Source organism: Bombus terrestris, chromosome 3 (assembly GCF_910591885.1).
Source record: "Bombus terrestris chromosome 3, iyBomTerr1.2, whole genome shotgun sequence".
In the NCBI taxonomy this organism is placed as follows: Eukaryota; Metazoa; Arthropoda; class Insecta; order Hymenoptera; family Apidae; genus Bombus; species Bombus terrestris.
This window is the reverse complement of record NC_063271.1, coordinates 6,692,791-6,704,950: the sequence shown is the minus strand read 5'-3', so window position 1 is coordinate 6,704,950 and position 12,160 is coordinate 6,692,791. Positions and strand designations below refer to the sequence as shown.

General features: G+C 38.2%; 1 protein-coding gene across 2 annotated transcripts; it reads left to right on the top strand.

The window, feature by feature from the left end:
• Positions 1–4,215: 4,215 nt before the first annotated feature.
• Positions 4,216–12,147, top strand: LOC100644244 (protein obstructor-E). Of its 2 annotated transcripts, none has more exons than XM_012320505.3 (4): positions 4,216–4,447; positions 6,879–7,280; positions 7,963–8,176; positions 11,839–12,147. In XM_012320505.3, exons 1-4 carry the CDS (start codon positions 4,408–4,410, stop codon positions 11,900–11,902), a joined length of 720 nt encoding a protein of 239 aa, XP_012175895.1. In that variant the 5' UTR covers positions 4,216–4,407; the 3' UTR covers positions 11,903–12,147. The 2 variants fall into 2 exon arrangements, with proteins under 2 accessions (XP_012175895.1, XP_003394139.1); XM_003394091.3 differs by lacking the exon at positions 11,839–12,147 and adding an exon at positions 9,888–11,421.
• The last annotated feature ends 13 nt before the right edge of the window (positions 12,148–12,160 follow it).

Genomic DNA, 12,160 nt, shown 5'->3' with positions numbered 1-12,160 from the left:
ACCTCGAACAACGTGTTTCCAAGTATACCGAAGTAAGCCTTCGACGTCGAATTTTTTACCAGGGGAAAGGCTGATTAAATTAACAAGGAACAAAGACGAATTACATATATCGTTGTAAACGAAGTAATATCGGCTGAAAGCATAGCTTGTAAATATGCATATACGCGCGGAGTAACGTCGACGAGGAGATTCAGGGCAAGGTAATGAGAGAACTTCCAGAAGGAGGAGGACGACCGGTTGTCCTGTTCGAATCGCTTGACTTAAGGAGATCAACGAGCCGAATATTAATCAACAAGAGGCGCGGCACCTGCATCCTTGGCACGTTAAGGCACGTAATACCGTCTACTACCGCAATAAACCACTGCACACCATGCAGTCTTACCGTTATCCGGAAGGTGTTTGTGCATTAGCCATCCGGTACGATACTCCTTGCTTCCTCCTCCAACTTCGTATTCGGATGGCCCTGCCGCATTTAGGCTTGTCACGTTAAAACGGCAGTTCATCAAAGTTCATAAAAGTCCTCTCTCGTGACGAAACGTCTACAAATCATTTCGAACGTTACCATCAACGGTAAACGTAAATGCCACCGTTGCTAAGTTGTCATATACGCGACAAAAGAATGGCAAATATGAGTAGAGTTTCAGCAGAATGTTGAAGCTTACTTATCAAATCATGAGCATAAAAAGGAATATTAATATGTAATAAAGAAAAAACATTTTGATCTATTTAATCTTTTGTTAAAATCACCAAACGGAAAAACAATTAGTGCGTGAAGTGCGTGACGTTAATTAAAGGATGTATAACATTTCTGATATTGTAAATTTAAATCAGAATAGATCCCATCGATTTGAATATTATTCTTAGTGCTACTTTCAATGTTAATGAAAAGATCGTGAATACGAATTTTATTTATTTAATTCAAACAATAGAGTGTTTTTCAAAGAACACAGAAACGATAATATAATAGTTGACGGTATATAAAATGCAAATGAAGAAAAAGATCTGGAAATATGTAAATTAATTAAAGAAATGTAAGTTGCGACGCATCTCCTTTTGAAAGATACGTATGCTTGAAAATCAATAAATGATTGCTTAAATCATAGCTTTTGCATCATATTATAAAAACATTTATAAGAAATTAATGGATTCTCTGAAAAGAAGCTACATTTTACGTTCATTTGAATATCGAGCCATATAAGATAATGATACCATACGGTTTCCAATATTAACTCGCATACAAATTACTATCAAATCAGAAATACGACATAAAATAATATGTTAAGTAACATCACAGATTGTGGTATCTCTACCTTACTAATAATAGTCTAACTATTTATAAAAATGTATATTCCTTGTTAGGTGTATAAATTATTATTTAGTCGAGAATTTTTACATCCAAGTCAACGTATAATAAACTTTTATCTCAATCTTTGTAAGCTTTCGTCAGAAACATGACCAATAAGAAAAGTGTAACAGGACATGTGCTTAACGGGCAATTTCCTTATGGCGACGAGCCGCAAAAATGTTATTTCTCGTCGTAACAGCTACACGCGTAAACGTGAAACTCCGTTCGCCGCATCGGCGTGATTGCGAATTAATTAATAAGACTGTAACCTTACAGTTTTGATTTCCATCCACTTTCATGGTCGTAACTGATCCACATGGCCACGGCCTTGGTTATGACCTTCCATAACGAAACCTGAACAATTTTATCATAAAGAATATTTTAAACACAATTTCAATCGCTATATCGACTATGTTGCTTAACAAATCCTAACAATGTGTGTGGTCAGGCAATATTTAATTAATACATTTCATTAATAAAAACAATTTCTACCTGAAATTATATTTGGAAATGAATACGATATTCGTAAGGCTTTCGTCTTCGTTTTATTTCCAATTATGCCAAGGTCAATTAATTTACGACATCACGACAAACTTATTTATTCCTCTTTGAACTGTTCGATCATGGACATGAACGTAAATACCAAGCTGGGCAATGCGATTTATTCGAGAAACTGGATTAAACCGAGCGAGAAAGTTCCGTTGTTGTCGAAAGCGTCCGGCATTAACATGCGCCTGTCTGCCTTGATTGAAACCGTGTCCTCGGAAATACATTGAATTAGAATAGCTCTGCATTTATTCGATTACTGATTTTTTTCTAGAGCAATGTGAAATTTCGAAAATTCCATGCGACGAAGACGCGAGCTTTTATCGGGCTAAGAAATTTGTGTGTGTACGAGGACAATCGGATTTAGTCTTTTATTTATTCTTAGAAATTTTCAAATCTAGCATAATATGGAAAACATAAAAATTTTGAAGAAAATATTTGTCATCAAAAGCATATGATACGAATGGCTTTTGAAGATATTATAGTAGAAGCTTTCGTAAATTAACTCAAAATAATAATTTATTATAATACTTGGAAGCTAATATTAAACTAATATCGATATGTCTCTTTGAGAGAAATTTAGAGATTATTTAGCGATCGTTTAGTGATCGATTTCTTTCAAAATACCTACGCTCTCACCCGATCACAACCAAGCTTCACCGCAAGGTGTAAGAGAAAAGTGATGAAATAATTGCAAAATTCTTGGGACTTTCTTATAGAAGAAACGCAACAGTGCCAGAAATGCGAATGGATGATGTAAGGAAATAAATGTCAATCGTTGCTCGATTCAGCTGTATATGAAACCTAACTCCAACCGAACTCGTAGAATTTTCACAAATTAAATAATGACAATTATCGATAAACCTATATCGATAATATGTATTCGTACAGTCAGTCAATACCTGAAACCCTTAGAAAGTACTAACATTTTGCTGAAATATTTCACTTATCTACCTTTCTACCTATATTTCCATATTCGATTTATACTTCAATCCTGCGTTCATTTTAGTAAACAAAAAGAATGTTGTAATGTCTAAATTGGAACTGCCATTGGAATTAGCAATGTTTTAAGAAGATATTTAACATGAAACTGATCGTGCATATCGATACGATCTTTTCTCATATTTAATCCAAACTGAAGATAATTTGTAGCGTTAGAAAACCTTAATTAGCCTGTTTCCAGAAGCTTTAAACCTTTAAGCTAACGACCAATTAAACTGGCTGCTATGGGATAACCTCTGTCGGAATGTCGATCAGGGTGGCGTATGGGAGCTGGGTGTCACGGTGAGTCACGTTGCTCGTGTTCGACCTTCGCCCCCTTCCAGCCTTCTCCGTTATTTTATATCGAATAGTCGCCTCGGCCTTACGATTATTATTATTATAATCACGTTGCGATCGGTCAGTATTCTGCATATTGTACGACCGCACCAGTACGCTGACTGTGTACGAAAACAGTCGCACCTGCAGGAGTTCGACGAATTTCGATGGCTAGATACGCGCCTTATATGTGCGAACAAATCGGTGTAATAACAATAGACGGAATAGCAACTGTTTAGAATCAATCAGCGAATAATATTTATCGACGATCGCATGTTATACAGAATTAGATGTAATATTTTAATGGGATATCCTATTCCGCTAGCGAATCCTGTCATTTGTGTGATATAATAATCGTAGAATTATTTTGAAAGTTGATATTTTAATAATAGAACGTCTTAGCCCAAAATTCTTTGGAGATATTTTCCTATATTCTCTATTACGAAGTAAAATCTCTTACTATCGAATTAAAGTAATCAGTTGGCAGAAAATTTTTGAATGCCCGTCGACGGATGGAACAAAGCGAACCTTCGCGATTTTTATCGTCAAATGAATTTTGAGGTGGTTCGCGTGAAAACCAACCTGGATCGAAACTGGTCCCGCGAGTATTCAAACAACGGCCAAGAACAAAAGTCGAAAAATAAGGTAAAGCAGTAGAAAAAGAAGGGATTCGTAGAGGTACGAATGATATTGGGGATAAAAAATTATTTTAGCATTTAAGGCAATAGGATGGGGCAAAACGGACGAGCACTGGGGAGAAGGGGACGGGGAAGAAAGAACGTGGCAGACGTTATTACCGGGCCTCTGTTAAGTCTTTGGATGGCATTTTCAGTGGAGGAGAATAAAGGAAAAAGGAAAGGGAGATCGGGTTGGCGAAAAAGAGAAAGAGAGGGCGTGAGAGGGAGAGAAGAAACGTGGCGAGGTATAGACGTTACCTCTTCTTGAAGTGACGAGGAGAAGAGAAGGAGGTTCTACAAGGAGGTGGAAGAGGAACAACACGTGACCAATGACTTATATAAAGGTGGAGAACGACAGGGCGCAAACACGGAGTTTTCTCTGCGCGGTGGAGCCTGTGCACGCAAATTGTGATAATAGTTTTTTTTTTCCTTCTTAAATAAATAATCGAATTTTGTTACCGCCACTCGGGAGAGAAGAGTAATCCGATCTCTGTACCACGCGGGACACACGCATTCGTAACCATGAGGACATACTACGTGATAGCTGCCATTCTGATCGCCGGTACGTACCCGAAATAAACGCGAGATACGAGCAGGAGGATATAAGAGGGTGGAGAATAGAGAAAATGGAAATGTTATCGAGGAGAAAGAAACGGGGGAGGAAAGTGTTACTCGTGGACGATCACGATCATTTTATCGGAAGTGGAGGACCTAAGTGTGTGACATATGCCTGTGGATCGGGAAGAGAGTGCACTCTTCTTTCGTCGCGATTGTCACGATAAACACGATACTTGTCGTTTCACGAAACGAATAAACGAAATGGTCGGAAAAGCTTGTGTACGAAATCGTTAATTCAATGTTTTACGAGCATCGTTAACATATTTCTTTGATTTCGGTATCTTATTAACGTAAATCTTGAAATTTGCACACGATCGGTATGTTAACATAGATTTATTCGTTTTCGATGAATTTCCCTCGAACAGAAAACTTATTCCTCGTGTATTTAATATTGGAATTTTATCGATGCTTGAAAAGTGTTTTATCTGTAATTTCATTTGCAAATTGGAGTACTGTATCTATCTCTTATCATATTTTTTAACAGAATATCTACCATAAAGAATATAAAGTAGGTCGATTTAATATGCGATTGATAATCAGGAAAAAACTCACTTGCAAATCTTTAAATACCCCTAGTAAGTCTAATTTCTACGTCTAACCAGTACAAGCTACCAGTACAACCAATATCGCGTATCAAAATATTCCCGTTAACACCGCGTACTAGTAAATTATCTAGAAACTTCTCTGCATTTCCCTTTACTCTATCGCTGTTCGCGTACGATCGTAGATCGGAGAATAGCCACTGTACAAATGACGTGCCAACAATTTGAAAATGGTTATCGAAGACGATTATTATCGACTTTCTCGGTGTTCCAAACGAAACATACCGTTGAAACGAGATCGAAAGGCGTATTCAATTTCCGTGCAAAGAGAAACCTTCTCGACACGCGTTTCCATTCTTTTTTCCTCCCCTTCCCTGGGCTACTCTGGCTGCAACAGGATAACCTTGGCCCAGATCTTGACCCTTCTTTTTATCATCCACTACCATCGCGATCGAGCACGAAAATTCACTCTTGGGGGCCAAAGAGCTAAAAAGTTTATAAAACGATCAACGTGAATACGTTCTACGGCCAACGATATCGTGAGCGGTTCCGATTACGGGGCTACTTTGTCGGATTCGAGACGCGACTTTTGATAGCCGGATCGGTCCCGAGAAAAATGAAAGTGAACATGCAACGCACACGAGATTGAGAGGGTCGCGAGCTTGTAAGTATAGGCGAAATTACAGGGGACGAAAAGTGTATGCGTGTACGTGAGAGAGAGAGAGAGACAGAGAGAGAGAGAGACAGAGAGAGAGAACACACATATACGAAAAGGAAACGTGTAGAGGAGAATCGAGTGAACGGGATGCTGGGAGGGCCCAGTCACGAGTCGTGTTGGTGTTGCGGCTGCTGCTGGGTCTGGCTCTAGACCCCAAAGTGAAAGCGCCTGGCGAAAGTCACTTTGTGTCCTTACATAAGACGTTTAGGTTATTCAGACATCATATGCCACGAGAAAAGAACAACAGATTATTAGGGGTAATTTCTAGCCTGAAGACAATACGCGACAAAAAGGCAGCATTACCATCGATAATAAATACCTGAAACGGTGTCGACGATCCATGCACAGTTCGTCTCCCTGCCATGCTTTTCCCTCTTGAAACGCGATTAGAAATGTGAAGGGAGGGGCGCAGGGAAGGTATAGAGCTAGATGAAGGAAGTGGAAGAAGATGCTCGCAACGATGGGGATTAGCGTCTTGCGGTCGACGATCAATTTTATTGTTTAATCTTCTCTCGAAAGCAATATCCAGCAAACGGTAAAATTGAACGCTATTACCGCGATCCCTGGCGTGATTAAAGCGTCATATCGGGTGTAACCGCAAAACACATTTTTCTCAATGGATCCTTCCCGTCTTGAAAACTCTAGCCATGATTAGACGATTTCAACGCAGAAATATCCAATTTAGGATTATTTAAAGGAATAAATAGTTGGTTTATAGTTGTACCATAACCATCGACGCAATTGAAAGTTGACTCCGGTAATTGGCTTGGTATTTCGAATTACAGCGACTGCCTTTAACTTGACTGACATTTGCTCGTTGTTAGTTTTACTACTTGAATAGCCTTCTTTACGATTGCTTCAAAAATTAATCGATATTTTTACATTCGCCGCTATATAGGTATAGTAAAACACAACTTTCCTAAACCATTCCTAATACAAGGTCGAGTAATACAAGGAACGACAAGAATTTCCTTGTTTGTTTCGCTATTACAGCGACATTCCTTCCAACTGCTCTCTATATAAAAAACGAGCGAAGTTTTCACATTGATTAGATTATCCTCTCTACTTTTCTCCGATTTCACGTTAATAATAATAATGCATTTGTTCAACTGCAGGCACAACCGCCCAAGAATCGTTCAAATGCCCAGACGATTTTGGTTTCTATCCTCATCATATATCCTGCGACAAATATTGGAAATGCGATAACAACGTCGCGGAATTGAAAACTTGCGGCAACGGACTCGCCTTCGACGCAAGCGACAGCAAGTTCCTCACTGAAAATTGCGACTACCTCCACAACGTAGATTGCGGAGACAGGACACAGCTCGAGCCAGCGATTAGCACGCCGCATTGTCCTCGCCTCTACGGTATATTCCCCGACGAAAAGAAATGCGACGTATTCTGGAATTGCTGGAACGGAGAGGCTTCAAGGTACCAGTGCAGTCCTGGACTCGCTTACGACCGTGAAGCCAGAGTCTGTATGTGGGCCGATCAAGTACCTGAATGCAAGAACGAAGGTATGTTCCGATACTTCTTTACGTGATCGTACATCGAACGCTCCATTTTTGTCATTTAAATTGTCTTCATAAGAATATCTTTCTTGTATAATCTCATTGTCAGTTTGGTCTGTTCCTATTCAGTCTTTTAGCAATTTTGAGTTAACTAAATTCCAGAAAAACAGCAAAGAAATCCTTTTTCATGAATTGATATGTTTTTAATCGTCGTATAATTTTCCTACCTTTCGATTTTAACGTCTTCTATAAAGAAGCTTTGAAAATTATTAGAATCTGTACTCTCTTTTCATCGATATAAATCGTTACCAATAAACGGGAGTACCAAAAAGATTGACCTTATCTTATTAGTTTGTCTTTACTGAAAATCAATTAACTATCGACGATTCTCGTTTCTCCTTGAAACGATATTATATTATTCATTGGTTGCGTTGCTCATCGTTCGATACGTGCAGTGATACCTGACGATTTATTCCCACGCGCATCCTGTATTTCCTTGCGCGGTATCCTCTTAATTCGCGTGGCACGATTCAAAGTCGTAGCCTTATTTCGCCATTCACCGGCTTCTTCCACTTGGCCCTTGGTGGTGTTTCATGGCCTGTACGATCGCGAACCAAGTAGCTATGGCGACGCGACACCTTTCTCTCTTCTATCACATCATACTCTATACGTTTATCGCGTTACACAGAGGTCGCAGGAGGTTTCACGTGTCCGGCCGCGGGCGAAGTGAGCGGAGCATCCGGCAGCTTCAGCAGACACGCCCATCCTGAGGACTGCAGAAAGTATTACATATGTCTGGAAGGTATCGCTAGGGAATACGGCTGCCCGATCGGAACTGTCTTCAAGATCGGCGACGCCGATGGCAGCGGTGCCTGCGAAGACCCCGAAGACGTCCCTGGATGGTAAGTCAATTTTCCCCTTTTATTATAATTATTTCTTTTAGACTTTTATAATTTATTCTTTAGAGATTATAGTTAGACTGCGACTGTTTACACATTTCTGAGGGATTTAAAAGAGGTTCACAAATTTACGTGAATGTAATTAATATGCAAAGATATATAAAATATCTCGAGTAAATTACTCGATATAATATTTAATAGGTGAAATAAATTCCTACTAAGATTTCATTTCTTAAAAATATGAATTTGCATAAATGTCCGCAGTCTAATTATAGTGTAGTTCACCGTTTAACGTTAATAATTTCAATTATTAATCTTTCATCTTTCTAAATCGTTTTAATCGACTAATTTGTTTGGAAATGAGATCGAAAGAACAATCTTTGTTTTTCGATTTTTCAACTCTGTAATTTGATTTAGTTGATATTAAACGAAAGCTAAAAACAAAAGTAAGGAATTTCCGTTTTCAATTCTATGATAAATTGCTTCAGTATTTTCCAAACACGTTAGGGACCTTGTGACAAAGTTACAGGAAGGAATTTGTGGTGCTATGAAACACGTTATTGGAATAAGAGAAAATGCATTCCTGAACATAATATATTCAAATGTCTGCACGAATAGATTGTCATTAACAAAGTTTCCTTCGCTTACAACAACGAAAAAAATGTCCTCGTTTTTACAAGTAGACCGTAAACTTCCTTGTGTACTTTTTGTCGCCCCAAGCTTTGAGTAATAGCGTTAAAAAGAGTTAAGAAGGGAGACTATCACGTAAATTTAAACAGATCAGGAAGCTTTGCGACTAGGTGTTACGTAAAGACAAATTCTGGATAAACCAGATAGACCCACGGTGATTATAGTCTTTAAAACTTAGCCGCATGGTTAAAAGTTCGTAAGATATTTCACCTTTTTCGAGTGACGTAATTAAACGGATATTCACGGTACACCTTGCTCTCATAACGTGTAGATAGGTTTTGCGTAACAGCCACCCAAATGTTGCTAACATAATATTTATATAATCGTTCTTGGGGACAGGAATAACGTGTGTGAAAGCCATATAATCGAAACGTGTTAAAGGTATAAGTAGATGTTAATTTGCTCGTTGAAAAACAAATAAACATTAGTGAAGATAGTAAAGGCGACGATCTTGTATCATTCATAAACATACAGAACATAAGATACCCAGTAAATACTTTTATATATTATTTTGTTTGTATTACCTTCTCTTTTAATTACCCCGATGAATGCTACGAAACATTTTGAATGAGACGTACGTTTCGGTGATAGACGAATACTATCAGGGTAACAATAAATATCGTTAATTAACAGCTGTTTCTAACATATGTAATTAATTAATATAATATCTACAATTTGTAATAGTATCGTTCTATTAAAATTACTTGATGTACTTTGTCGCAAAATGTAATGCTATAAATATCCATTACGGTACCTTTCCATGTCTGAACGGATAATATACATATAAATGACGCTTAAAAATATTCGTTCGATATCGTATTCGTAACACACATTTTCGGGAACGGGCTATACAACGCGTCTTCTAAGCACGCACGCACTCGCGTACTAAACAGATCCGGTCGCGTAATCACTCCTTCTCACGTACACGTGATTAACTGTAAAAAAAAAGACACGAGGCTGCACGCGAGGTAGCACGTCATGCATGTCCTAACTCCCGGATTTTTCCCGGTGTTCTGCTTCACAGTGAGGATTACTACGGTGACCTGGATCTAAAGAGCATCAGGAAGAGCGAGCTGCTTGCCGGAATTCAAAATTCAGGCGAAACCAGGAAGCCTCCTCAAGGCAAACCAAGGCCCCCATCGGCACCTGCGAGGCCCAACGCACCCCTTCAAGAATAATTTCTAATCTATCTCCCCTCTCTTGATTCCCCCATCTGGTTCCTCTCATCTTTTTTCCTCTCCTCTCCTCTCCTCTCCTCCTTTCTTCACCTCTTTCACGTTTCACCATTCTCCAAATACCCTTACCAGACCTCTCCTTCGCCTACTTTTCTATTACACCACACATATGCAGAAACAATGACACACGCGTATACAGACATAAACACACCTAGCCGAACAGAACAATCTCGAACGAACGATCCTGATGTTCGATATTTCGAAATATATATCGGTTACGTTCGTTTCTTGCGTTCCCATTCGAGCCAAATTTTTCTACATACGTACGACCGACCTCTGTATATCCGGTTATAGCTTCGTATTCGATGATTTGACTCGGATCCCGGAGGAATTGCACGATTAGAAATCCGTGAGATGTTTCTTCGAATTGTCTCGCGAATGTCTCGTGACTGAGGAGTAGCGAGGAGAGTAAATGTCAAATTCCTGCACCCGTGTTGACGTTCATCCGTGTGCCTCGATGCCGACGCGATGGCAACGCGCGATTAGCTAGTAATTCTCCACGCGTTGCTTTTAAGAAACGTTCAACCGAACAATATTATTGCCAATATCATTGTCGATATTTAAGGTTCTCAACATTGTATTCACAGTATATATTGATGGTCTAGAGGATCTCCTACGTACGATAATGTCAAGAACCTTAAATATTGACAATAATATTGACGATATGCTGATCGTCTGAATGCTCCTTTACAGTTCTTGTTCTTGGTTGTGTAATTATTTAAACGAGGAATTGCATCGGGTAATATGGTAGAAATGACTAAAGAACTGATCTTACCTCCGTCAACGCGTGGAAAAGTAATTAAAATCTACGAATATCGTCTATCTATCCTCGATGTTTGCCCATCTTCGTTTCCATCAGGCACTTCGATGATCAAAATTGAGACGCGTATTCTATATATTGAAATTCGAATTGATAATAATTCGAGTGGCAATCGTATCGTCTCATCGATAACTTCTATCATTCTTTCTTGCCTCTTATCATCATTTAGCCACTTTGTTTCTCCTTCGTATTTGCTGTTCACACCCCCTTCGCTATCGTAAGACATACGATTTGAAACGGAAACGGCGGCAAGCTCGTTAATCACGATCTGTGCATCGTCTAAATCGCAACATGTTCACTGAATCTGGTTCCGAGAAACGAAAATTCGATGAAAAAGTTCAGTGGATGAGGAGTTCTTTTTTCGAAATTTTCTCAATTCGAGCTTACCTCCACACACTCTTGGCCTCGGTCAAGTATGCTTGCGTAAGCTAGACTCGTCCGTATATTTTTAAGTAATGTGAAAAATTCGTAAAATAAAAGGAACAAAAATTCGTAAAAAAAAAGTGGTTTATGTGCTTCTGAAAACCCTAATCTCTCATCCTATCACGTAAACGTTCTTCGTGTTTGCTTGTTTTTTTGGAAATTTATTGTTGTAATTCTAACTCTTGCATGCTCGTTAAAACTATAACAAATTTCATATGGTGAATTTTGTGAATGTATTAAACACTACAAACACTTTATCGTAATTACTTAATGCACTAAATATATTTATGACGCATCTATGGAAAGATATAATTCAATGATGTATAATCGAAGATGTGAAATTCAATATTCTGCAACAAGTCATATTGTAAGTCACTTATTATTAGTATTAATTTCTCTCTTTTTTATTATTTTGTTTCCCTATTAAACCATATAAAGGGTACTTTTATAATTTCGAGTATGCATTTAAGTATACTTATAAATAATAAATTTCATAGCGAAGACTACTATGGCGATGTGGATCTGAAGGCACTGCGGAAATTGGGATACAAGAAAAAGTGACAGGACGACAAACGCGCAAAATCCAAATAATTTTAATCAACACTTAGAACTAATCAGAAGATTTTGGAATTCGTAGAAATCGATTAATTTCCTGTATCTTCTGATCAATTAAAATAATGAAGAATCGCATGACATGTATTTCGCTTAAAATCATTCGCATCATCATTTATGTATATCCGTTGATGTTACAATACATAACTGTAATATACGTTGCTATGTAAATAAATTACTATTATTAAAAAATATTTTGTATGTTAC